This window comes from Scyliorhinus torazame, chromosome 22, assembly GCF_047496885.1.
Source record: "Scyliorhinus torazame isolate Kashiwa2021f chromosome 22, sScyTor2.1, whole genome shotgun sequence".
Taxonomy (NCBI): Eukaryota; Metazoa; Chordata; class Chondrichthyes; order Carcharhiniformes; family Scyliorhinidae; genus Scyliorhinus; species Scyliorhinus torazame.
In genome coordinates this window covers 95,405,250-95,432,763 of record NC_092728.1, presented here as the reverse complement: position 1 = coordinate 95,432,763, position 27,514 = coordinate 95,405,250, and the positions used below count along the sequence as shown (strand labels likewise).

Here is a 27,514-nt window from a genome sequence, read left to right as displayed (position 1 = left end):
TTTCTCCCGTGTCCATAAAGTCTATTTGCGGATAGACTTCTTTGCGTTGAGTCGGGCGCTGATCCCGAGGGTGGAGGGGGTTGAATACTCGGCCATTGCGGTCTCGGACCATGCCCTGCACTGGGTGGACCTGTGGCTGGGAGCGGAGCGGGGTCAGCGCCCTCTCTGGAGACTGGATGTGGGGCTGCTGGCGGATGAGGAGGTGTGTGGGCGGATAGGGAGGAGCATTGAGAACTATGTGGGAGCGAATGACACAGGGGAGGTAACGGTGGCAGTGATGTGGGAGGCTTTGAAGGTGGTCGTTAGGGGAGAGTTCATCTCCATCAGGTCCCACAGAGAGAAGGAGAGGGCGGAGAGGGAGAGGCTGGTGGGAGAGATACTCCGGGTAGATAGGAGATACGCGGAGGCCCAAGAGGGGGAGCTGCTGAATGAACGCCGGAAACTTCAGGCAGAGTTTGATTTGCTGACCACGGGGAAGGCGGAGGCACAGTTAAGGAAAGGGGCAGTCTATGAGTATGGGGAGAAGCCGAGTAGGATGCTGGCACACCAACTGCGCAAGAGGGAGGCGGCTAGAGATTGGGGGAGTGCGGCATAAGGAGGGCAACATTGTGCTGAGCCCAGAGAGGGTCAATTAAGTCTTCAGGGAGTTCTACGTGAAGTTATACGAGTCGGAACCCCCTGGGGAGGGGGAAGGGATGAGGCAGTTTATGGACCGGTTGAGGTTCCCGAGGGTGGATGTGGAGCGGGTGGAGGGATTGGGGGCCCCAATTGAGTTGGAGGAGGTAGTCAGGGGGCTGGCAAGCATGCAGTCGGGCAAGGCCCCGGGCCCGGACGGCTTCCCTGTAGAATTTTATAAGAAGTTCTCGGAGCTACTGAGCCCGCTCCTGCTAAGAACCTTCAATGAGGCAAAGGCGAGGGACCCTCCCCCCGACGATGTTGCAGGCACTGATTTAGCTTATCTTGAAGAAGGAGAAGGACCCGCTTCAGTGTGGGTCCTACAGGCCGATATCGCTCCTGAATGTAGATGCCAAACTGTTGCCAAAAATTCTGGCCACCAGAATAGAGGACTGTGTCCCGGGAGTGATTGGGGAGGACCAGACGGGGTTTGTTAAAGGCAGGCAGCTGAACACGAATGTGAGGAGGCTCCTGAATATTATCATGATGCCCTCAGAGTGGGGGGATGCGGTAGTGGTGGCTGCAATGGATGCGGAGAAGGCCTTTGACAGGGTGGAGTGGGAGTATCTGTGGGAGACGTTAGGCAGGTTTGGATTCGGTGAGGGATTCATAGTGTGGGTCAAGCTGCTGTATCAGGCCCCTGTAGCGAGTGTGTCCACGAACCAGCTACGGTCGGAATATTTCAGGCTGCACCGGGGGACGAGGCAGGGGTGTCCCCTGTCCCCGTTGCTGTTTGTCCTGGCAATTGAGCCGTTGGCCATTGCGCTCATGGCTTCAAGGGATTGGAGGGGGCTGGTGCACAGCGGGGGAGGAACACCTGGTCTCCCTCTACGCGGATGACCTGTTGTTGTACATTTCAGACCCGCTAGAGAGGATTGGGGAGGTCATGCGGATCCGTAGGGACTTTGGGAGCTTCTCGGGGTATAAATTGAACGTGGGGAAGAGTGAGCTGTACGTGGTCCACGCTAGGGGCCAGGAGGAGAGACTGAGGGAGCTCCCGCTCAAGATAGTGGAGAGGAGCTTTCGGTATTTGGGGATACAAGTGGCCAGGAACTGGGATGCCCTGCACAGGCTCAACTTAACCCGGCTCGTGGAGCAGATGGAGGGAGAGTTTAAAAGGTGGGATATGCTCCCGTTTTCCGTGAAGCGGACTGGCTCTGCTGAACTTCTACAGCTATTATTGGGCGGCCAATGTGGCCATGATTAGGAAGTGGATGATGGAGAACGGAGCGGCATGGGTGTGGCTGGAGGCAGCGTCATGCAAAGGCACCAGCCTAGGGGCACTAGTCACGGCTCCGCTGCCGTTCTCACTGGCGCGATACGCCTCAAGTCCGGTGGTGGCGGCGGAACTGAGGATTTTAGGGGCAGTGGAGACACAGGAAGGAGGAGGGGGCCTCTGTGTGGACCCCAATACGGAATAACTATAGACTTGCTCCAGGTAGGATGGCTGGGGGGTTCCAAGGCTGGTACAGGGCAGGTATTAGGAGGATGGAGGACCTGTTTGTAGTTGGGACTTTCCCTAGCATGCAGGCGCTGGAGGGGAAGTTCGGCCTGCCCCCGGGGGAATGCGTTCAGGTACCTCCAGGTTCGGGACTTTCTTAGAAAACAGGTGGGGACATTTCCGCTGCTGCCCCCGCGTAGGATCCAGGACAGGGTGGTGTCTGGCATCTAGGTAGGGGAGGGGAAGGTGTCAGACATATATCAGGAGCTGCAGGAGGTGGAGGAAGCCTCAGTGGAGGAGTTGAAAGGCAAGTGGGAGGAGGAGCTGGGTGAGGAGCTGGATGAGGGCCTGTGGGCCGACGCCCTGGGCAGGGTGAACTCCTCCTCATCATGTGCCAGGCTCAGCTTAATTCAGTTTAAGGTGGTGCATCGGGCGCACATAACGGCGGCAAGAATGAGTAGGTTTTTTGGGGTGGAGGACAGTACCCGAGATGTGCAGGGAGTCTGGCGAACCATGCCCATATGTTTTGGGCATGCCTGGCGCTTAAAGAATTCTGGCAGGGGTTTGCGAGGGTGATGTCTAGGATTTTGGACACTCGGGTGAAGGCGAGTCCAACAGTAGCGATATTTGGGGTGGCGGAGGATACGGGAGTGCAGGAAGCGAAAGAGGCCGAGGTACTGGCCTTTGCCTCCCTGGTAGCCCAGAGACAGATCTTGTTAATGTGGAGGGACTTGAAACCCCCGAGTGTGGAGACCTGGGTAAGATATATGGCGGGGTTCCTCAGCCTGGAGCGAATAAAGTTCGCCTTGAGAGGGTCCTTGATGGGGTTCTCCCGCCGGTGGCAACCTTTCCTTGACTTTCTAGGGGAGCAGTAATTATCAGCAGCAGCATCCTGGGGGTGGTGTGGGGGGGGAGAAACTGTTGATACAATGTAAGTTTTATAGGAAGATAACACCCACCTTGTTTTGTTTAATAATTCTTGTTTATTTTTATTTTTATTATTATTTGTACTTCTATCTTTGTTATGTAAAAACGTTGGTTGGAAAACCTTTAATAAACATTTTTTTTTTTTAAAACTCCAGCCATTAATTCACAGGTCATCATCTTCGTTTGGCAAAGCAGTGCCTTCCCTTCAGGTCTTCCTCGTACTGCGCTGCTAACGCAGGGTCCATCTAAACCTCTGGTGGTGCCAAAGCTGGCAGAGCAACAAACTCCAAATTGGGATCTCCAATAAGTTTCCTCGCAAGCCGCAGAAATGGCTTCTCAAAGTTGTGGTTGCCTTTGGCAGAAAAAATATGGAACATTCGCCCATGATTTAGCTGATAGGGCACCACTTGCCCACATGTTCTGGTTATGGGAAATGGGCAGAGAGGAGAGTTCCCTCCCATCAACATCTGCTTGGGTGCTCATCAGGCAGGGAACACCCCAAAATCTGCTGCACCTATATAGAATTATCAGTCACTGCCTGATGGTCCTGAACACTTGAGAAAAGTCAATCACTGCTTCAGCTTGAAGATGCCCTGCATCCTTCCTGATGAACCTGGGATCTGGCTGTTGTGGGAGACTCGGATTCGGGTGGGTCTGGATCTTAACAGAGTGAGCTATGGTTCACAGATTCTCCTCAGACCCTGGTGCAGGTGTCAGATTTGACTAGACCTCGACTTGGGTAATGCTTCATATGTGTTTCTGACACTGGATGCCTTAACTTGTACATGAAAAATGCCGACCTGGGATTGGCGCCAAAGGGCTGCTTCCACATGAACAAGTAACCATTATGAAATGAAGGGCACTATGGTTAGCACTTCTGCCTCACAGCGCCATGGGCCTGGCTTCGATCCTCCCGGCCCCGGGTCACTGTCTGTGTGGAGTTTACACATTCTCCCCGTCTCTACGTGGGTCTCACCCCACAACCATGTGCAGGGCAGTAGGATTGGCCACGCTAAAATGCCTTTAAATTGCAAAACTTTTTTAAAATAAAATAAAAATAAAAGATTCCATCAAAAAGAAATTAATGAAATTAAGATCTAAGGGGGCCAGAAAGAGAAAGGGCAAAGCGAGAGAGAGAGTAGGAACTGAGCTTTATTTTCAAGGGTGGGACCAGAGACTCAGCAAGACAGCAACAGGGACAACTTGACCTGAATTGGCTAAACTAAATTATCTGAACGACGACTCCAAATGCTCCATGAGCCATGAGTGGGCAGCATGGTAGCACAAGTGGATAGCACTGTGGCTTCACAGCGCCAGGGTCCCAGGTTCGATTCCCTGCTGGGTCACTGTCTGTGCGGAGTCTGCACATTCTCCCCGTGTCTGCGTGGGTTTCCTCCAGGTGCTCCGGTTTCCTCCCACAGTCCAAAGACGTGCAGGTTAGGTGGATTGGCCATGATAAATTGCCCTTAGTGACCAAAAAGGTTGGGAGGGGTTATTGGGTTACAGGGATAGGGTGGAAGTGGGGGCTTAAGTGGGTCGGTGCAGACTCGATGGGCCGAATGGCCTCCTTCTGCACTGTATGTTCTGTGTTCTGTGAGCTCTGTTTTCTAACAGATTCCAGTGTGGGGGTTGCTTGGACAGCTAAGGGGACATTTTGACTTCTCCTTCCTCACCCAATGCACAAATCATCAAATGACCCACACCCAAAATCAGCAGGTTTAAATCGTGGCCACACTTACCACACCACAGGGAACAGGATGGCACCACAACACAGGAGATCGACAAGAAAGAGGATCTCTTTCCACAGTCCGTATTCAGTCGTCCCTTCTTCAGTCGACTCAATAATGATGTAAGCAACATTAGCAAGGACCTAGTTAAAAAAAAAAATAGATTTATTAACAGACAACTTCTGCAACAGGGAAAACATGTCTCTCCTCACCAAATGTCCCAGGATCAAGCAACGTCCATGCATAAGCTCATTCTTAATTCAGCTGCATAAAGCAGTTTGATTTGGATCAATTATGGCTCAAGGCGATGGGGAAGTTGGGAAAACAGAGATGGTAAATTTTATCAACATGAAGCATTCCCTGGTCAGGTACAGTGTGGGCAGGATGCAGTCTAAAACTCGTTATACTCTGCTTAAAAACATAATGCACAAAATCTCAGAGTACCCTCTACTGGACGGGTGTGAGATTTCCATTTCCCAGAAAAACTCATTTCAGGAGTTTCCAGATAACACTCAATTTCACAGCAAACTTTGCCCACTTTTTACTGAGGGCCCACAAGACAGAAACTAGGTCAAGACTACATCAATCAAACTCATCTCAAGTAACCTCGTTAAAGGGGGAAAGCAGAGAAAAGTTTAGCCCATCAGTCTGGTATGTTTCAAAGATGAAAGGAGTGCAGTTTTACACACAAGGACCCGAGTGCCACACCTGGTCTTTCCTAGTTTACACAGTTCGTCGGCCACAAAAGCATTATTATGGATAATGACAATATTTCAGGATTCATCTACAAGTTTAAAAAACAACTTCAAATGCAGTTGCATGGTCGATCTCCATACAATTAGAGGTTGCCATCTGTAGCTTGACATATCCAAAATTTCTATTCTCCCCCCCCCCCCACCATTGCAAACACAAAACTTACCGTCTCTCAAAAGAGGTTGAACAAATCAAATGCATGGCTTAAAACCAAACTGTGCCCCCTACTGACAGCGCAACATTCATTTTGTTCCCTTGAATCTCTCTCAGCCTTCAAAGTGGCAATATTTCAGATTTAGACAATCCTCCATGACTGGGAGTGTAAAAATGAACAAAATCACATTGCAGATGTCAATGCAGTCACAGTCGGTGCGGTCCAAGATTCTGCATAAAAATCAGAGGTACGCCAGCAATACTCCATCCCTTAATCTGGTGGACAAACCTTGGGTGGTATCAGCACACGATAAAGCACAACAAAGTGCTAATATGTGGCATCAGCCGGCGTCAACTGTGTGACATTGGACGGCTATGCCCAACGTACGCTCTAACCAACCCTCCCACCAACAATCCTTCCCCTTGTATCCTCAATCACTCTATTTCCAACTTCAATCCATTGCACGCGACCTCAAATCTGTGAAACTCATTGCCACCTCAGTCTTCCAATCCTGCTACAATCTCCATGTGGCATTGCCTAACCAATGCTTCATTTACTACATCCTTGGCTATCAGGAAGCAGCAGGGGAGTGGGGATTATTGAATAGCTTTCTCAGTCGACAAAAAGCAAGATGGACAGAATGAGCACCTTCTGTGCTGCTTCGTTCTACGATTTTTTTATTCCATTTCTTCCAAGTAGAACATTCCTCATAATGGGTACTGGCCCTTTAAGCTTTCTCAAAGAAAATACAAACTTCATCCAAGAAATTTGCATTCAGGGTCAAAAAAGGTCCAGATCACTGACATCTAGTCACATCGAGGTCGGAGGGTCTCATGCCTCATACTCAAAACTCTGACAAATGAGAGACGTGTGGATGCTGCAGAAGGGACATTAGGAATCAGCATTACCTGGAGTGGAATAACTATCATAAATATTTTCTTGTCTTTGTCCGATAGGATGTGTTTAACGAAAGCCCAGCCGGTTCCTATCAGTGCTATCGTAATGAACAAGAGAGCGCCTTTCAACCTTTAGGAGAAAAAAAGAAACAGCATAAGTATTAGTCAAGAAGAAGATTCAAGGACACTCAGTGGCAAAGACATTTTCACGGATGGAATTATATCTTTGTGGTCATAAGAGTTCCAGCTAAAATTGGTGCTCTCCAATTAAGTAGATACTCAGAGTTCTCGCCATTTCACTTCTAAAAAGATATTTACCAAATGGGAGTACTTCAATGCAGACATAAAGCAGTCTCTTATTAAACAGCAAGTGGTAATCAAGTTGAGGGGTTCACAAAATGCTAACCCAAGAAGCTGAGCTCAAAGATTCATAACCCATGATCTGCTTTTCAGTTCTGAAATTATTCCAAGGTGCTGCTCACACCCCCATCCTCTGTAAAGAGTGAGGCCAAGTGATCTGTTCTCACACCGCCACCAAAATCATCACTGAAACTGGCAGTAAGGATAAATGCAAGGGAATTCCAAAGAAGGTGGTGGAATTTAAATTCAATGAATAAATCTGGAATACAAAGCTAGCCTCAGTAATGGTGATCATGAAACTATCGTCACCTGTTGTTAAAAAACCACAAGGTTCACGGAGGTCCTTTAGGGACGTTAAATCTGCCGCCCTCATTGGTTCTGACCTACATGTGATTCCAGACCCACAGGAAGGTGGCTGACTCTCAACAGCCCTCAGAGATGGCCTAGCAAGCCACTCGGGTCAAGGGCAAATAGGGCTGAGCAACAAATGCTGGCCTTGTCAGCAATGCTTACATCCCAGGAAACAATCTTTTGTCTATGGTAGCACAGTGGTTAGCACTGTTGCTTCACAGCTCCAGAGTCCCAGTGTCGATTCCCAGCTTGGGCCTCTGTCTGTGCGGAGTCTGCACGTTCTCCCTCTGTCTGTGTGGGTTTCCTCCGGGTGCTCCGGTTTCCACCAACAAGTCCCGAAAGACATTCTGTTAGGTGAATTGGACATTCTGAATTCTCTCTGTGTACCGAAACAGGTGCCGGAATGTGGCAACTAGGGGATTTTCACTAACTTCATTGCAGTGTGTTATCTTATTTTTTCTGCCCACTGTCTGTCGAATGGTTAGCTCAGTCTCCTCAGCAGACAAACTGGCGTATGTAGGAATGCTAAGCAGACTCATATTGTTCAGTCTGAGCAGAATGCTTGGCCTGATTATTAAACAGGAAGCAGGGCTTTTAAAAAGTTCATTTTTTCTAAATCATTACATTGCCAAACAGATATCCTGAGCACATCACATAACACTAAACGGATGTGGTACTTAAACCATAAGCTCCTGCATCATAATATGGTTTCACCAGGTATTGTAGTGGTGTATTACCAGGAAATAGATGGTACATTGCTCATGTAAAGTAGAGGGGACATTATTTGATGTCTCGCTGCATTTGATATTGGCACTCAGTGGCCAAAAGTTCCATTCCCCAGCACTCCTCACTCTGAAGAGTGTAAAAGGATTAATAAGGAGCTCACTATCCTTTATAAAGGAAAACGACAACAACGTTAAGTGAAATTTACTGCACACCTCTCGTCAGGAATATCTCTTGCAGTTCTACTTCACGCTGGTTAACTGCATCCTGGAAGTAAGTACTTTGTGCACAATACTCCCAGCAGTTTTGTCACATCAAATGTACTGCCCACGGCCATAAGGGAGCAGACGAATGCTTTGAACCCAAAACAAAAACAGGAAATGCACAGTAGACCTGTCAGCACTGGAAAAGATAAACAGTTAATTTGCCAGACCCTTAACTTTTTGTCACAACCCATCAGAGCAGATGAAGAGCCTCTCCAGGAAATGTTTATCTTCCTTCTGCCAGGTGCTGCAGGATTTGCTGTGCATTTCCAGTAATTCTTTGTAACCAGTCGGTCCACACATTTCTCTGAGATTTAGGATCACATGAAAATTCAACAGAATACACTGTTTTCATTGAATTACTTCCACCCTCCATCAGGATATATTTTTTATTTACATTCCTTGGTGAGTAACAAGAGAGATAAATGAAATGTAAGATGATTTTTCTCCTTTAGGTTTTCATGCCCTCCCAAGAAAGTATGACCTCGGTCAACGTTTTAATGAAACTGACCTCAAGGTGGAGCAGGTGAATAACTCAGGGCAATGGCGCTGTTAAATGATCCAGTGAGCAAGAAACTTTGTTACAAAATATAGCACATGTGGCTTCATATCCTGAGACCCACTCGATTTCCTAGGACCCACTGTTTCATGATGTGCTACTGATTGTCTTGGTGCTCACTTAATGTTTTGTGAATAGCTGTGTCCTTCAATGATTCCTTTCTCCCAACCCAAGTCCTTTGTTTCAGAAACATCTTTGGATCCTACAGCTTTCAGCAACAATCCATCTAAAAAGGTACGACATAATATCCTACTTACAAATGAGTTATGTAGTACACCACAGCCCAACCTTCAATGGGGTAACCTTGAGTTGAAATAAAGTGATAATCAATCTGTTTGGAGAAAAAAAGAGCATTAATGTCACTTGATTGAACTTCTGAAGAAATATGAACTGTTTTTATGGGAGTGATTTTCGAGAAATCTCTCCACACACTCTGCCTCCCCACTCATTGTTATCTCTGCATTCTTGGTGGGGATGGTGGATCTCAGCCCCCAGTTATTACCTTTGGGAGCTGGCTGAGAGGAAGAGCAGCAGACTGGTTCCCTCTCTGCCGCGTGGATATACCCAGCCCCAGATCTACTGTTAGCAATTGTTTGGGGGCATTTTCTGATACTGGACTATGATATAAATTATAGGTGGCTCTGTAACTACATTTTTGCTCCTATATTACTTTTGAATAGTTCTGCTGAGACAAAAGGTACTCATTGGCTTTGATGCCTGTTTAGAAGAGGCAATTTGTAGAAATAGTGTATACACATTGCTTGTTAATATCAGAAAGGACACAAAATGGCTGTTAGCTATTATAGCAATACTAAAGACACAAAATGGCTGAACTAGTCACATTCCTGAACAATAAGTAAACTACCTCATGAGAACCAGGCGTGGGTTTGTATAGGGAGTATTTTAACAGCCGCTGATAACAGCTTCACACAAGGAATGCAATGTATCCTTAATAAGCTCAAGGTCACCAGCTGCAGACAGGACATATCCTTATGTTAGTCTTGAGTGACTTGTGCATGACGTTAGGGGCGGGTAAGACAACACCCACTTTAACCATATATGTGATAACTGGGATGCTAAGAAAACTGATTGACTGCATGCAATGAATTTGATGTGAATATAGTTGATTGATTGTATGTAAATGAGAATACAACTAATTCCGCCCCTTGAATCTGTATATTAACCTAATGCGAACCTTAGCTCAAGTGAGAAAGAGTATTGCAAGACTGCGTAGTTTCCAAATCTTTATCCCAGATCTGATATAATAAACTGCTTCTTTACTCACTCAAAAGGCCTACGTGTGAATATTTTCACCTCTAACAGCAATTATCTATGGTTCCATGGTCTCTTGCATTCTGGTTTAGAATAAATATTGAAAATTCATAATTAATAATTTCTGTACAGCAGTGTTTCTCAAACTATATTTCCTGGGACCCATGCCGGCCTACCTGCGCGACACATGGCACGTTTGCTTCCTTTTAATGCGAAAGAGGAGCCTGCTTGGTCCTCACAATCTCACTTGAATCGGATTTACAGAAGGTGGGAAGCACGGTAGCATTGTGGATAGCACAATTGCTTCACAGCTCCAGGGTCCCAGGTTTGATTCCGGCTTGGGTCACTGTCTGTGCGGAGTCTGCACATCCTCCCCGTGTGTGCGTGGGTTTTCTCCGGGTGCTCCGGTTTCCTCCCACAGTCCAAAGATGTGCAGGTTAGGTGGAGTGGCCATGATAAATTGCCCTTAGTGTCCAAAATTGCCCTTAGTGTTGGATGGGGTTACTGGGTTATGGGGGATAGGGTGGAGGTGTTGACCTTGGGTAGGGTGCTCTTTCCAAGAGCCGGTGCAGACTCGATGGGCCGAATGGCCTCCTTCTGCACTGTAAATTCTATGATAAATTCAATGCGCACATCGGCCAGTTCCTTTGTGTCATCTTCATCATTATGAAAATGGAAAATCCAACCTCGCACATGTAGATCGTGATGAAGGGCAATAGCAACAAAATGCTTGTTTTACTCAGCACTCCTGTGAGATTCTACTCTAGAATGTTGACAGCTTCATGGGCTTTTGCCATGCTTTTAATGCGGCATCACAGGTCAGAAGCGTAGTCCTTTGATTTGGAGTCAGCTCTAAGTTAATAACCGACTCTGGGGTCTCAACCCCAAAAGGAATTTTTCACCCACCACTTCTCTTTCAAAGTCTAAAACTTCTCCTCTGATTTGCCAGTACTTCCCTGCATACAACACGCATGGGCTTTGCATCCTTATTTGCATTGGCACAATTAACAAAACCATACCTCATGAAATCATCTTTATGTTGCTTTATGCCAGAGTTTCTTCTTTGTAGACTGTTAACCAGAGGCCCTGGAGCTCTGTACAGAGGTAGCACTGCCCTACACTCCCAGAGCAGCTCTCTTCAGCAGATTCTGTTGTGAGATACTGTTCAATAGGTGACCTGCCTATTGGAGTATCTGCCAATGCTTACTTTTAAGAAAACCATTCACATCCTCACAATTCACTAGCCTTGCTCTCCAGCAGCTGGAAAATGGAAGCAACACTGCTCCGTGATTTGCCGCCAAATGCACGTACCTGGAAGGAGCATGACATCAAGTGTGCGCGCAGGGCGCATGATCATTTTTCCCCATTTACAAGGTGGCAGCAGCCACCATTCTCAATGTAAAAGCCGGCAACGGCTCTTGGGCGCTTCTCCCGCAATTAGGCAATTAGAACCACCGCGACCCTCCCAACACCTGCCCGCGCAACCTGCAGTTTGAAAAACCCTTCTGTAGAGGTTATACAATGGACTTTAGACAGGCTATGTAATAAAATTCACATATTGGCCCAGGGATTTAATACTTTTAGGGTTCATGAAGCTTCATTCTGAATTGAAAAGCGCCTTCCATAACTGCTTAACTACGGTTATATTTGTCTTGCACCATCACCAGACGCCGCATACGTTGTCAGTAACATAGTAATTTCATTAGTGAATGACAGCTCTTTAAATCTCTTGGCTGCTAATGGCAGTGAACAGATGATGAAGGCAAATAAACAATCAGGTCAAGGCTGTATCACTGAAGAAAACACTTGAATATCTGAATTTATTTTGCAGAAGAACATCCATATAGACTTCTGTTATTTTAGAGTAATCGGACTCCACGCAACTTCACCAGTCTTCAGATCTAACTATTGCATTTCAAACTGGAGATGTTGTGATCATGAACAAAATGACTGAAACTCCTTCCCAATGAGCCAACGTGGACAAATAATATCACGTTTCTTCTCTTTTTCTTAACAGCCCTGCACGAAAAACTCTCTCTCTCTCTCTCTCTCTCCAGAAACTAATCCATGTTGAGTTCATATTGGACTTGAAACATTAACTCGGTTTCTCTCTTCACAGATGCTGCCAGACTTGCTGAGTTTCTCCAGTAATTTCTGTTTTTATTGCGGATTTCCAGTCCGGCAGTATTTTGCTTTTAAATTGGCATTATGGATGCTCAGACACTAATCTCTTGCCGCATATTGCTGCTCTCCCAATTTTACTTTGTTTATTGCATTTGGCCCCAGGTGGAGCCCTTTGGTGCCATTGCTCAGGATTTTGAGTGGGAATGATGTTTGAGATGTGAAGTTTGCATTATTTACATAAAACAGTATTTTTGGCAGCAAGGAGTGGGAACAGGGGTTAGATCTAATGGCAAAACCCAAAATATAAAAATCTTCCCAAGAATCAGACAGCAGGGAGCAAGACAGTAGCAGAATCCCAGCCCAGCTCCGCATCCCATTCATAAAAACTATAACGGAGGGTATCAATGAAAACAAGGAACAAAACGCGTTGTGCATTTTGCTCAGACCTAAAACCCTGATGAAAGGGTTAATGTTAGACGAGTTTGTTATGTTGCAGGCAGCACTCAGGATAATGCTTTTGAAAAGTACTTAATGAGAACAATGATGCATCAGTTTGATGATGGGACAATTAAGCATTTCAGAGCACATGGAATTAAATGTTTAGCATTTTAGAATGAGCACCCTGCAAAAATAGATACAGCTCTTGAGTTGTGTAACACCAACATCAATGATACATAAATCATAATTTTTCTATTGTCAAAGTACAAAGGAAAATCACCTTTAATGAATGCATGGTTTGAAACAAAGGCTGTAGCATTCTCCCCTGCCCCGCACAATTACATTTTACATTTGCTCCCCCTTAACGGAAAGCTGCCAATTTTGTTTTGGGTCACATTTAAACGACCAACTGTAGCAGTACTAAAGCCCACATAAAGCTCTGGAAAAACAATTCAAAATGAATATAATATGAGTTAGGTTGTACAGTGTCAGGAACTACGATAAATATTCCAGTGTATTTATTCCTGATTTCAGGTTGTAGCTTAGAAACCAGCGTACTGCAGCTGAATGGCAAGTGTGATGCGTCTAAACAATCAAAGAATGGTATGTGGGATTAGCGCGGATAGTTGTCAGTACAGACTCGATGGGCCGAAGGACCATTCCTGCGCTGTATGACTCTACGACTCTAGAGAATTGATTTTTTTTTTCTTAACTAGCAAGCTAATTGTTAAAAACGCTACACTCAACTTCAGATTCAAGCATGGAGTACTGGCATTCAGTGTGAACAGATTTACAGTTTTAATTTCAAGGCCCAGTCCCAGTCAGCACTTAATCTTAGCTCTATCAACGTGAATGACTTGAGTGAAGTGGGGGTGGGTGAGATAGGAGGACACATTCGGGAACTCTTCAATGCCTCCAATAACTGTCTGGCAGAAGGTATGAAGTTACCAGAGGAGTAGATCAGAAGTCCATGAAGCCAGATGGAACAGTGGAAGGGAATTTTATCCAAATGTCTCTCTTAGAAACAGCAACAAAATAATAGCCATTTGATGTTTACAATTGTAGCTCTGGCTGAGATACACAAATTCCATACCCTTAGGAAAACAATGGTAGTTTTAGGGAATTTATATTTGTCTTGGTAAACATTAGAATAAGTTATAGTTTTAAGTGTGTTTAATTTAATGTTTCTGTGCCTAGAAGGGTAAAACACATAATTAGTCATGCTGGACAATAGTTGTTGTACGTGTACGGGTTGGTTAAGTTCCAACTGTGTCGCTGTTGTGCTTAGAGAGGGCGAAGACATGAAGAATGTGGCGATTGGAAGATGTTAGGGAAGTTGGATGATAAATGTCGTGGGCAATTTGGGGTTAAAAGCCTGGGTTAGACTATGCTTGTACAAATAGGATTTTGTTTTGCTTCTAGAAAATAGTAGGTGAAATTGAGGAAGAAATGCATTTTTCAGTCTGGGCTAATGCAAAGTGGTCTGCCTGGGGAATTCCCTGGGGAGTTAATGGGCTTTTGCAAGCCTTTAGCTTGGGGAGATGAGGTCATTTCTGGGTGCAGCCAAGGAATGCAGAGAGGCATTTTGAGAAGCTGTGGAGGCAGTTTTGGATAAAGCTATTAGAGACAGTTAGAGACACACTGTTGGGGTCCGATCTGGGACTGCAATGACCAGCAGTGGCTGCTTAGCAACTGGGGCTTTGTAAGGTAATAATAATAATAATCTTTGTTATTGTAGACTTTCATTAACACTGCAACGGTAGAGATGCTTTTAAGTTTTAGTTTAGCTAATTTTATTGCAGTTGGAGATACATAGTGAGAGAGAAGGCAGCTCCCACAAATCTGCTGGAAGCAGTTGGTTTTAGAAGGCTAAAGAGGAAACACCTCTCCCAGGCTTGCTAGAAGAAAAGCCATACCATGAAGTAATGGTATATAAAACAGATGCTGTAAATCTAAAGTCCAGTTAGCTAAGGAAATTAGAGGAATGAAGAGAAGTGTCCAAGAAGTTTGGAATTAAGTGAACAGAGGCTAAGGTATTGTCAAAAGAATTCAAGGATAAGTAAACAAAGTATTCTGAGTTAAAGAGACAATTGTCGTTACCAGATTTAAAGTGGGACAGCAGCCTTCAAAGGTAAAATAAATGTCTGATGCCATTTTATTACAGTCTGGGAATCGAGAGTTAAAGCAATTGTGAGCAGTTTGCATAGCAGACAATACAAAGAAAATCCTAAAGGGGTTGGTGTGAAATCCTGGAGTGGATTCACTGTTTAAAAAAAAGGAGCGAGAGCTTTGTTTAAAAGTGTCATTTGGAAAACCCGGTCTGGATTTCGGAATGCAAATCACGAAGGGAAAGCATAATTATGAGAAGATTTTAAAGTGTGTTTTTGGGAGTTGCGTTTGGAGACTCTCACATAACAATCATCTGGGGGGATTCTGAGGAATCATCCACAAACATTCACTTGGGGTTCAGAATGAAAAGTGTATTCGCCCATAGTCATCTGTGTCAATAGACCATTGTAGATTAATATGTAGACTGTTGGAGATTAAGATGTACTTTGTAATCCATATCAATCCTAAAATCTATGTGTAATTGTTAAAGTAAGGTGGGAAGTACAGGTGTATCGTATCATAATCCAATTTTTCCATGTTTAATAAATGCCACCAGGAATGGGTCTCCCAGGGCAGAGGTTCAGTCTGTGGGCGATGGTCTGACTTAGACCGTAAGACCATAAAATATAGGAGCAGAAGTAGGTCATTCTGCCCTTCGCATCTGCTCCGCCATTGAATGAGATCATAATCCTCAACTCCACTTTCCCGTCTTGTCCCAATAACATTTGATTCCCTTACAGATTAAAAATCTGTCTATCTCAGCCTTGATATATTCTTAATGACCCAACCTTTACATCCCTCTGCAGTAAAGAATTCCACAGATTCACTACCCTCTAAGAGAGAAATTCCTCCTCATCTCGGTCTTAAGTGGGTGGCCCGTAACTCTGAGATTATGCCCTCTGGTCCTGGACTCTCCCACAACGGGAAACCACCTCTCAGCATCTGTTCTGTTACATGCCCTGAGAATCTTATATGTCTCAATAAGGTTGCCTCTCATTCATCTAAATTCCAATGAATATAGACCCAACCTCTCATAAGAAAATCACTCCATACTCAGAATCAACAGAGTGAACCTTCTCTGGACTGCCTCCTTTGTCAGTATATATTTCCTTCAGTAAGGGGGCCAAAACTGCTCACTGTAACCCAGGTGTGTTCTAACTAATACCTTGTATAGTTTTAGCAAGACTTCCCTATTTTTATACTCCATTCCCTTCAAAACAAAGGCCAACATTCCATTTGCCTTCCCTAATACCAGCTGAACTTGCGTTCTGGCTTTTTGTAATTTATGCACGAAGACTCCCAATTTTTTCTGTGCTGCAGTTTTCTGCAGTCTTTCGCCATTTAAATAATATTCAGCTTCTTTATTCTTCCTACCAAGGTGCATAAGTTCACATTTTCCTACATTATATTCCACATGACAAGTTTTTGTCCACTTACTTAACCTGTCTATATGCCTCTGTAGACTCTTTTTGTCATTCTCGCCACTTGCCTTCCTACCTATTTCTGTGTCATCCGCAAACTTGGCAATAGTACATTCACTTTCCTCATCCAAGTCATTAATGTATATTGTAAATAATTGTTGTCCCAGCACTGATCCCTCAGGCACCCCACTAGTTACAGGTTGCCATCCTGAAAATACCTCTTATCCAACTATGTCTTCTATTAATTACCCAGTCCTCTTTCCATGCTAATATACTACCCTCAACACCACAGGCTCTTATTTTATTAAGTAGCCTTCTTTTTTGGAAATCCAAGCATATGACATCTATTGGTTCCCCTTTACCTATCCTGCTTGTTACCACCTCAAAGAATTCTAATACGTTTGTCAGGCATGATTTCCCCTTCATGAAGCCTTGCTGACTCTGCCTGATTATAATATGCATTTCTAAATGCTCTGCTATTACACCCTTCACAATATGTAACGTCACAGTCACAATTTGAGATATGCCTCATGTTCCACTTGTGAAGCAAGTGGCTACATCTTCCTTGGCCTGTCCTCAAGCAGTTGAGGGTTGTCCAGATTTTCTGTGGCAGGTTGAAATTTGGGACTGTACCACTCGGATTGGTTACGAGGTTGCGGTTGTTGATGTTTGTAATCAACCAGGAGGTGCACCATCAAGAGGTGGGGTTGTGATCAGTTTGTAGGGTGTGGAATGTGTATCAGTTCTGCTGCCCCAGGTGGTACCCGCCAGCTTTGGCATGAGATTCACTCTAATCTTGATTTCTGCTACGGTGGTCTGGACGTGTTGCTTAAGAGTAAGTCAGTGTGCCTTAAGAGTGATGCCAAGATATTTGGGCATTGGGTCATGGGCGAATTGTCAGCCACGAAGCCTTCAAGCTGCTCAGGGAGAAGGCTGGAACAACAGTTTTGGAAATGTTTGGGTGGAGCTTCCATTTTCTGAAGTAGGCTTCCAGAACACTCACTTAGAATCAATGTCCTGAAGTTCTTTAGCCTGAAAAGCCAGAGCCAAGTCGTCAGCATAGGTGAAGAGCCAGGTCTTTGTGGGAGGGATGTCATTGGCATAAATGTTGAAGAGAGCTGGAGATTTGATCTCCAAGGTGGGAGGGGGAACAGCAATGGGAGGGGGAACAGCAATGCTCACATGGTCATCCGGATAAAGTAGATTTTGCAACTTGAAAACCTATGATCTGCCATGTGAGACTGCATTCTGGCCATCAGGCTCCTGCTGCAAGGAGTAAAACACACTGGAAAATGGATTCGTTCAGGGCAAACAAAGCCACAGAAAGATTGCCCATGTGCTACACTCCACATCGCAGGACACTGCTGTCACAATAATATTAATGTACCAATGTGCTACCTAGCCCCACACATCCAGTTGAACAAGCAGATCTTAAACAATTCACAAACTGACTGTTACAGTGATTATTGTTCTGATCATAAAAATGCTGAAATGATATTCAGGTCACTTACAGCGTGGAAAACGAGAGAGAGAGATTTGGTGAATGCAAGCGCCCCCATCAGCCAATGGATCTTAAACACATCGTTGCTAAGGGAAAAATAATTCAAGTGGTAAGTATGCTGATAACATTTCCCATTTTATTACATGATGGATCCAGTTTAAAGTCAAATCTTAATCACATTCCTACTTTTCTTGCATATATAAGCATACGTAGCATGCAGGAATCAGTTGGATTCTGAATGAATTTTCTCAGGTTTTATTATTTCAAACCTCTGTCTGACCACTTCAGATCTAGTGACCTCACCTTAAAATACTGTAGGGAAAATGTTCCTACCCTAGTCACATATTTCACTGGATTTTTGTTTTCTCCTGTGATTGGATTGCTGTAAACTGTCCTCTGATGCCTCAACCATCGTTTATGGGTGGGCCTGGACAGTGGGCGGGATTCTCCAGTTCCCCAGCCTCGTGTTTCTCGGCTGCGTGCCTCTCGCTGGTGGCGAGATTCTCTCTTTGCGCAGCTCATCAATGGATTTCCCACTGAAACCACCCTACGCCACTGGGAAACCTGCGGGCGAGGGCACTGCTGCCAGCGGGAAAAGAAAATCCAACGGCCGGAGGATTCTAGCCAGTCTGTATTGATATTTTATTCAAACAAGAGAGCATCAGAGCCAAACTAATTCAATCACAAGCACCGAAACGTAGGAATCTCAGATCAATAACCGGCAGTCAAAATCCTGATTAAGCTTCCTCTCCTTAGCCTAGGAAATATAGGATCCTTACTGGTAGAAAGACAAGATCATCCATCCAACCCAGGTCCAGGATCCAGTGTCAAAATGTCCTGATCGGTGTGGTTTAGCATAGAACCCCAATGTTTTTATCCACTGAATCACTGCTGTCTAACAATGTTAACAAAATGCAGGCTTGCAACAGAGCAAGCCAATGGAATCGGGTTGCAGTGTTTGACTATGAAAGATTAGAGAGGTGTTGTGTTTATGACTCTTGTATGAATCCACACTATAGAAGAACGGGGGACCTGTTCATTGATGGGACGTTTGCGAGCCTAGGGGCACGAGAGGAGAAGTTTGGGCTACCCCCGGGAAATGCTTTCAGATACATGCAGGTGAGGGCGTTTGTGAGGCGGCAGGTGAGGGAATTCCCGTTGCTCCCGGCACAGGAAATTCAAGACAGGGTGATCTCGGGCGTATGGGTTGGAGAGGGCAAGGTGTCGGTGATATACCAGGCGATGAAAGAAGAGGGGGAGGCGTTGGTAGAGGAGCTGAAGGGTAAATGGGAGGAGGAGCTGGGGGAGGAGATTGAGGAGGGGCTATGGGCTTTTGCCCTAGGTAGGGTTAATTCCTCTTCCTCATGTGCCAGGCTTAGCCTGGTACAATTTAAGGTGGTTCACAGAGGGAACATGACGGGGGCGAGGCTGAGTAGGTTCTTTGGGGTAGAGGACAGATGTGGGAGGTGCTCAGGAAAACCGGCGAACCATGTCCATATGTTTTGGTCATGCCCGGCACTGGAGGGGTTCTGGAGGGGAGTAGCGGGAACAATATCTAAGGTGGTGAAAGCCCGGGTCAAGCCAAGCTGGGGGCTATCAATATTTGGAGCAGTGGAAGAGCCGGGAGTGCAGGAGGCGAAAGAGGCCGGCATTCTGGCCTTTGCGTCCCTAGTAGCCCAGCGAAGGATCTTGCTAATGTGGAAGGAGGCGAAGCCCCCCAGCGTGGAGGCCTGGATAAATGATATGGCAGGGTTTATCAAGCTAGAGAGGATAAAGTTTGCCTTGAGAGGGTCTGCGCAGGGGTTCTACAGGCGGTGGCAACCGTTCCTAGACTATCTCGCGGAGCGTTAGTTGAAGGTCGGTCAGCAGCAGCAGCAACCCGGGGGGGGGGGGGGTGGTCCTTGCGAGGGTGGGGGGGGAGGGAGGGAGGGGGAATGGGGGTCTGTCTGGGGGGTATTTGAGCAAGATAATACATGAAGGATCTGGAAAACTGACATGTACGGGAGGAATCCAATGTACAAAGTTCTGTAACATATCGTTTTACCATGTTTATGTCTTGCTATGTGAGTTTTCTTTCTATTTGTTACGGGGGGGGGGGGGGGGGTTGTTTGGAAGGGTGAAAAATTGTGTTAAAAATTTTAATAAATATATATATTTTTTTAAAAATGAATCCACACTATATTATGTTCTTTTATGCATGTTAAATTACTAACGAACTGTCCTGGGGGACAGGCACTTTACCAGGAATACCTGCAACTTAAAAAACAATCATACAGTGTTGGATATTTCCATGTGAACTTGCCAACTAATTTATAGGAGATTTAAACTGAAGATTTGATGTTGGCTTTTGCAGCTCAGCAAATTATGGGCATGAATTTATTGTGCTCTGTCTTACCACCCGAAATGTGAAAAGCATCTAGTGGTACATTGAAAAGGCACTTAGAGCCGTGTATTCACAGGATGAAAGTACCAGTGAGTCAAGTCTGCCATTAATAATGGGAGCAATTTGAGCAAATTAACTAAGAACACACTGGTTTAATTCAGATTGTTTTATAGTTTGTTGTTAGCAATAAATATTTTGCGTAAACTCGGTAATACATGGAAACTGCAGTTAGTCACCACGGTGATTGGCTTACCAAGGAAGTCATATTCTGTTCTTATCATGGGATGAGTATTATGTTTTGAGATCATATTGCACAACTGTATTCATTTTTACATAAGAACTGTAAACCTTGATTAACACTTCAACAAGCAGAAACACGCCTCCTCTCCACCCTAGCAACACATTACAATCAACACCTACAGTGTGTAGGAGATCCTTGTATGTTAAATTTTTTAAAAAACAAATAAGATATTTGAGTAAATTCAAAAACAGAATGATTATTAAACATGTATAAAATCTAACATGAAAATGGAGTTGGAAATGCTTTAGATGGTTGGGATCTAAGAAATCCCACAGCAGTATTCCAACCCTGGATGCTGCTCTGTAAAATTAATATGTATTGTAGACCCTGCTCTCCAGGGTAATAGGTATTTGTACGGTACCTGCGTTTACGGAGAATGTAAACCCAGACAACTCCAGCCAGGAAGAAGAAGAAAGCCATAGAGATGTAGAGTTTGGGGAGTGGGATCTCTCCTGCAGACAAATAACTTCCAGGATTCTGTTCCACTATTGTAATCTGGAAGAAAATCACACATGATCAGAAGTTAGAGACAGCAAAACACAATGCGATTTGCTTTCTTCTTCACCATCCTTCTTCAAATGTGAATGATTTAAGACATATCCGAAACAATCAGGGAGAAAGGCCATAACAGCTTTTTGTACATTACCTAAAATCCTTTTATTCTCATTTTCACCATTTTCATCAACAACCAATCAAAGAGAAAAAAACCCAAAACAAATACAGTAACAATCCCCCACACACAAACCGGCCCCCACTCAATATACAGACCAAAACATCCACCCGTATATTCCAGGTAAAAAACAAAAATTATCAATCAATCTGTAAACAGTGTAACCAAAGACAACAATATCGCCCCCCACCCACCCCCCGCTTATGTTCAATGGCAACTAATTCTCGGAAGTGCATAATAAACAGCCCCATGAATTGTGAAACCCTTCCTTCATCCCCTTTAGCTGAGGCTTCACCTTCCCGAGAGTCAAAGAAATTTAACTAGGCCCCCCCGCCAAGCCGTGTCACAGGTTGGAGAAGCTGACCTCCACCCCAACAGGACCTGCCTCTGGAGCAATCAGTGAGGCAATGGCTAACATCTGCCCCCGCACCCGCCTGCTGCCCGACCCGGTCCGACCCCCCGGAAATGTCTCCGAGGGGCCCTGGTTCCAAGTTTGCGAGCACTACCCCCGAGATGACACCGAAAACCTCCCTCCAACAAACCCCTCATATTCCATGTAATTATCCTGACCTGGGGTCTCTCATCCCCCCGCCCCTCCTATCTGCCATCATCATACCTCCGGGCCCTGCCCACTGGGCTTTGTCTGCCCCGTCCCATTGTTACCATCCCCTTCAACACACAACTCTAGTGTAAACACACAAACCCCAAAGAGCCATCATTGCAAAAGAAAATTCCGACTCTTACCTTGTCCAAATAGGCAACTTCAACTCATTTAGCACATATAACGACATGCGATAAAAAAATAGAGTTACACACAATCCTCCACCCCTCCTACACTCAGTCCAAGACCAATTCTCAGTCATTTATCACTTTTGCCCCAGCTTCTGCCTTCACACATGCCCCCACCGTTTCAAAATAAAAGTCTTTGGAGTTGTAGGTCACCCTCAACTTAGCTGGGTACACTATGCCTAACCACAGCCTGCTTGTTACAGAATGCTGTCTTCACTCGGCCGAAGCCGCCGCCTGCTCGCCAACTCCACGGTACGTCCTGGTATGCATGTGTACCAGCCCACTGCACCTTCCGCTTCTGCTTTGCCCAACTCAGGACCTTCTCCTTCATGTGGTATCTATGGAAACAAATAATCACTGCTCTTGGCGGCTCATTCGCCTTTGGTTTTGGCCTCCACACCTTATGAGTCCGATCCAGTTCGTACCGGGAAGGATCTCTCCATCCCCACGTCCCCCAACAGCTCCGCCAACATCTTGGCAAAATACTCCGTCGGCCTCGGGGCCCTCCACCCCTACGGGCAGGCCCACGATTGTTGCCACCTATCTCGGTTTTCCAGGTCCTCTACTTTGGCTCGTAGAGCCTTGATGGCCTCCACTACCCTCTGCAACTCCTTACCCATCAAGATGAGCCGATCGCTGTATTGCGATAAGGTCTCCTCCACTCCCTTCAGTTTCTCACCCTGCTCCCCGATGATGTCCTCGATACCGTCACCTTCACCGGGGCAATCGCCTCCTCAAACAGCACCTTCAATGCCGCCATCATCTTCTTCTTCATCACCTCCATGTGCTTTGCGATCTGTTTTTCCAAGTTCCAAAGCCATCACCTCGGTCATCTTTACTGCCATGAACAGTGCGGCCTCACCTGGCGACACTGCAGCAGCAGCAGCCAGAGCAGTGGCACCACGGCTGGCTCTGATGTTCAGAAGGGAGGGTCAAAGCGCAGAAGAGTAATAGTAATAGGGGACTCTATAGTCAGGGGCACAGATAGGCGCTTCTGTGGACGTGAAAGAGACTCCAGGATGGTATGTTGCCTCCCTGGTGCCAGGGTCCAGGATGTCTCCGAACGGGTAGAGGGCATCCTGAAGGGGGAGGGCAAACAGGCAGATGTCGTTGTACATATTGGTACTAACGACATAGGCAGGAAGGGGCATGAGGTCCTGCAGCAGCAGTTCAGGGAGCTAGGCAGAAAGTTAAAAGACAGGACCTCGAGGGTTGTAATCTCGGGATTACTCCCTGTGCCACGTGCCAGTGAGGCTAGAAATAGGAAGATAGAGCAGCTAAACACGTGGCTAAACAGCTGGTGTAGGAGGGAGGGTTTCCATTATCTGGACCACTGGGAGCTCTTCCGGGGCAGATGTGACCTGTATAAGAAGGACGGGTTGCATCTAAACCGGAGAGGCATAAATATCCTGGCCGCGAGGTTTGCTAGTGTCACACGGGAGGGTTTAAACTAGTATGGCAGGGGGGTGGGCACGGGAGCAATAGGTCAGAAGGTGAGAGCATTGAGGGAGAACTAGGGAATAGGGACAGTGTGGCTCTGAGGCAGAGCAGACAGGGAGAAGTTGCTGAACACAGCGGGTCTGGTGGCCTGAAGTGCATATGTTTTAATGCAAGGAGCATTACGGATAAGGCAGATGAACTTAGAGCTTGGATTAGTACTTGGAACTATGATGTTGTTGCCATTACAGAGACCTGGTTGAGGGAAGGGCAGGATTGGCAGCTAAACGTTCCAGGATTTAGATGTTTCAGGCGGGATAGAGGGGGATGTAAAAGGGGAGGTGGAGTTGCGCTACTTGTTCGGGAGAATATCACAGCTGTACTGCGAGAGGACACCTCAGAGAACAGTGAGGCTATATGGGTAGAGATCAGGAATAAGAAGGGTGCAGTCACAATGTTGGGGGTATACTACAGGCCTCCCAACAGCCAGCGGGAGATAGAGGAGCAGATAGGTAGACAGATTTTGGAAAAGAGTAAAATCAACAGGGTTGTGGTGATGGGAGACTTCAACTTCCCCAATATTGACTGGGACTCACTTAGTGCCAGAGGCTTAGACGGGGCGGAGTTTGTAAGGAGCATTCAGGAGGGCTTCTTAAAACAATATGTAGACAGTCCAACTAGGGAAGGGGCGGTACTGGACCTGGTATTGGGGAATGAGACTGGCCAGGTGGTAGATGTTTCAGTAGGGGAGCATTTTGGTAACAGTGACCACAATTCAGTAAGTTTTAAAGTACTGGTGGACAAGGATAAGAGTGGTCCGAGGATGAATGTGCTAAATTGGGGGAAGGCTAATTATAACAATATTAGGCGGGAACTGAAGAACATAGATTGGGGGCGGATGTTTGAGGGCAAATCAACATCTGACATGTGGGAGGCTTTCAAGTGGCAGTTGAAAGGAATACAGGACCGGCATGTTCCTGTGAGGAAGAAAGATAAATACGGCAATTTTCGGGAACCTTGGATGACGAGTGATATTGTAGGCCTCGTCAAAAAGAAAAAGGAGGCATTTGTCAGGGCTAAAAGGCTGGGAACAGACGAAGCCTGCGTGGAATATAAGGAAAGTAGGAAGGAACTTAAGCAAGGAGTCAGGAGGGCTAGAAGGGGTCACGAAAAGTCATTGGCAAATAGGGTTAAGGAAAATCCCAAGGCTTTTTACACGAACATAAAAAGCAAGAGGGTAGCCAGGGAAAGGGTTGGCCCACTGAAGGATAGGCAAGGGAATCTATGTGTGGAGCCAGAGGAAATGGGCGAGGTACTAAATGAATACTTTGCATCAGTATTCACCAAAGAGAAGGAATTGGTAGATGTTGAGTCTGGAGAAGGGGGTGTAGATAGCCTGGGTCACATTGTGATCCAAAAAGACGAGGTGTTGGGTGTCTTAAAAAATATTAAGGTAGATAAGTCCCCAGGGCCTGATGGGATCTACCCCAGAATACTGAAGGAGGCTGGAGAGGAAATTGCTGAGGCCATGACAGAAATCTTTGGATCCTCGCTGTCTTCAGGGGATGTCCCGGAGGACTGGAGAATAGCCAACGTTGTTCCTCTGTTTAAGAAGGGTAGCAAGGATAATCCCGGGAACTACAGGCCGGTGAGCCTTACTTCAGTGGTAGGGAAATTACTGGAGAGAATTCTTCGAGACAGGATCTACTCCCATTTGGAAGCAAATGGACGTATTAGTGAGAGGCAGCACGGTTTTGTGAAGGGGAGGTCGTGTCTCACTAACTTGATAGAGTTTTTTGAGGAGGTCACTAAGATGATTGATGCAGGTAGGGCAGTAGATGTTGTCTATATGGACTTCAGTAAGGCCTTTGACAAGGTCCCTCATGGTAGACTAGTACAAAAGGTGAAGTCACACGGGATCAGGGGTGAGCTGGCAAGGTGGATACAGAACTGGCTAGGCCATAGAAGGCAGAGAGTAGCAATGGAGGGATGCTTTTCTAATTGGAGGGCTGTGACCAGTGGTGTTCCACAGGGATCAGTGCTGGGACCTTTGCTCTTTGTAGTATATATAAATGATTTGGAGGAAAATGGAACTGGTCTGATTAGTAAGTTTGCAGACGACACAAAGGTTGGTGGAATTGCGGATAGCGATGAGGACTGTCGGAGGATACAGCAGGATTTAGATTGTCTGGAGACTTGGGCGGAGAGATGGCAGATGGAGTTTAATTCGGACAAATGTGAGGTAATGCATTTTGGAAGGTCTAATGCAGGTAGGGAATATACAGTGAATGGTAGAACCCTCAAGAGTATTGAAAGTCAAAGAGATCTAGGAGTACAGGTCCACAGGTCATTGAAAGGGGCAACACAGGTGGAGAAGGTAGTCAAGAAGGCATACGGCATGCTTGCCTTCATTGGCCGGGGCATTGAGTATAAGAATTGGCAAGTCATGTTGCAGCTGTATAGAACCTTAGTTAGGCCACACTTGGAGTATAGTGTTCAATTCTGGTCGCCACACTACCAGAAGGATGTGGAGGCTTTAGAGAGGGTGCAGAAGAGATTTACCAGAATGTTGCCTGGTATGGAGGGCATTAGCTATGAGGAGCGGTTGAATAAACTTGGTTTGTTCTCACTGGAACGAAGGAGGTTGAGGGGAGACCTGATAGAGGTATACAAAATTATGAGGGGCATAGACAGAGTGGGTAGTCAGAGGCTTTTCCCCAGGGTAGAGGGGTCAATTACTAGGGGGCATAGGTTTAAGGTGAGAGGGGCAAGGTTTAGAGTAGATGTACGAGGCAAGTTTTTTACGCAGAGGGTAGTGGGTGCCTGGAACTCGCTACCGGAGGAGGTAGTGGAAGCAGGGACGATAGGGACATTTAAGGGGCATCTTGACAAATATATGAATAGGATGGGAATAGAAGGATACGGACCCAGGAAGTGTAGAAGATTGTAGTTTAGTCGGGCAGCATGGTCGGCATGGGCTTGGAGGGCCGAAGGGCCTGTTCCTGTGCTGTACATTTCTTGGTTCTTTGTTCTTTGTTGACACAGCCGCCGCCATCCTTCCAGTTGCTGAGCCGACCCTTCCACTCGTAGCGAACCTTCATTCGCCCCCTTCTTCACGGCGGCTTTCCTTTGGGTTTTGGACATCCTTCTTCCTTATGTCTTCCTGCACTTATTGAACCAAAAATTGCCCTTGGGACCGGGCATTAAATTCTTTAAAAAATCAAGCCTCGAGCAGGAGCCATCTACCGTACGACCTCCTCCTACATGCCGCCACCGGAAGTTTCCGTGTGCTAACCGCTGTCGTTGGGTTAATCAGACTTTTATTGTTATTTGATGGCAGAACTTTGCTGTACTGTTAAGTTTCAAGCTCTGGGTAAAAATGATTGTTTTGCATCTGTAACAAAATGTAACATCCCGTGTGAGACAAATGTTCAATAGATGAAATATTTTTGGTTAGGCTTTCCTCAAAACTTATAATTTAAACTTTGAAGCCTCCAGAGTAGGGTCACATTGTTGGTATTGCAGGAATCCTATCCAATGAAGTAAAGGTAACAGCCTCAAGGTAACTAATGGTTACTGTATTTTGTAACAAGCGTTAATGGCAGAGAAGAAAAATTCAAAGTGCAGCCCAACAACACTGTTACATGTGCCTCAGCTGATATCCCATCAGAGGGGGGAATTGGAATATTTCTGTTGTCTGAATGAAAACAGAAATGATGTGAAACTTGAAGAAGACAACGATGCAAATGCCAGAAATTTGATACATGAACATAAGATGCTGTTGAAACACACGAGGACAGAAACCCCTAAAAGCTAAAATCGAGTTACCATTCAGGTGAGTCCCAATTGTTTACAGCAGAAATATAAATCTTGTTTTCTGACGAGCGCTGATCCACCTGCCATGCATTCCAGCATTTGTTTCTATATATACTAAATTTAGTTTCAAAAACTATCAAAGGGATAACTGCTCTAGGCCAATACTGATGGTTTGCTGAAACATTCCTAATAGCTCTCGATGCTCCATAAAGAGTAATGATGCCTGTCTTGTACTCACATCCATGTCAAACTGGAAAGACTTCAGAGATGGCTTTTTGTCAGTGTAGCAGTTATGGAAGTACAGACTGTAAAGTCCCTGTTCCTCATCAGCGTTAATGGTCAAAGAGAACTGCAGTAGAGAAAAATACCTGTTAGATAATTTGCCAATTAGAGCAAGTCAATGCATACATTAGATTGTAAAGGA

General features: G+C 45.7%; 1 protein-coding gene across 3 annotated transcripts in view; it reads right to left on the bottom strand.

Annotated features, from left to right (window-relative positions):
- gpr107 (G protein-coupled receptor 107) overlaps positions 1-27,514 on the bottom strand; it is a 132,079-nt gene that overhangs the window by 81,763 nt on the left and 22,802 nt on the right. For all 3 annotated transcript variants that reach the window (XM_072488662.1, XM_072488664.1, XM_072488665.1), the window contains exons 8-13: positions 27,329-27,439; positions 20,740-20,873; positions 17,705-17,780; positions 9,087-9,160; positions 6,586-6,703; positions 4,783-4,913 (exon numbers count right to left, since the gene is read on the bottom strand). In XM_072488662.1, coding sequence (XP_072344763.1) covers positions 4,783-4,913; positions 6,586-6,703; positions 9,087-9,160; positions 17,705-17,780; positions 20,740-20,873; positions 27,329-27,439 — 644 coding nt within the window. The remainder of the gene's footprint in view (positions 1-4,782; positions 4,914-6,585; positions 6,704-9,086; positions 9,161-17,704; positions 17,781-20,739; positions 20,874-27,328; positions 27,440-27,514) is intronic.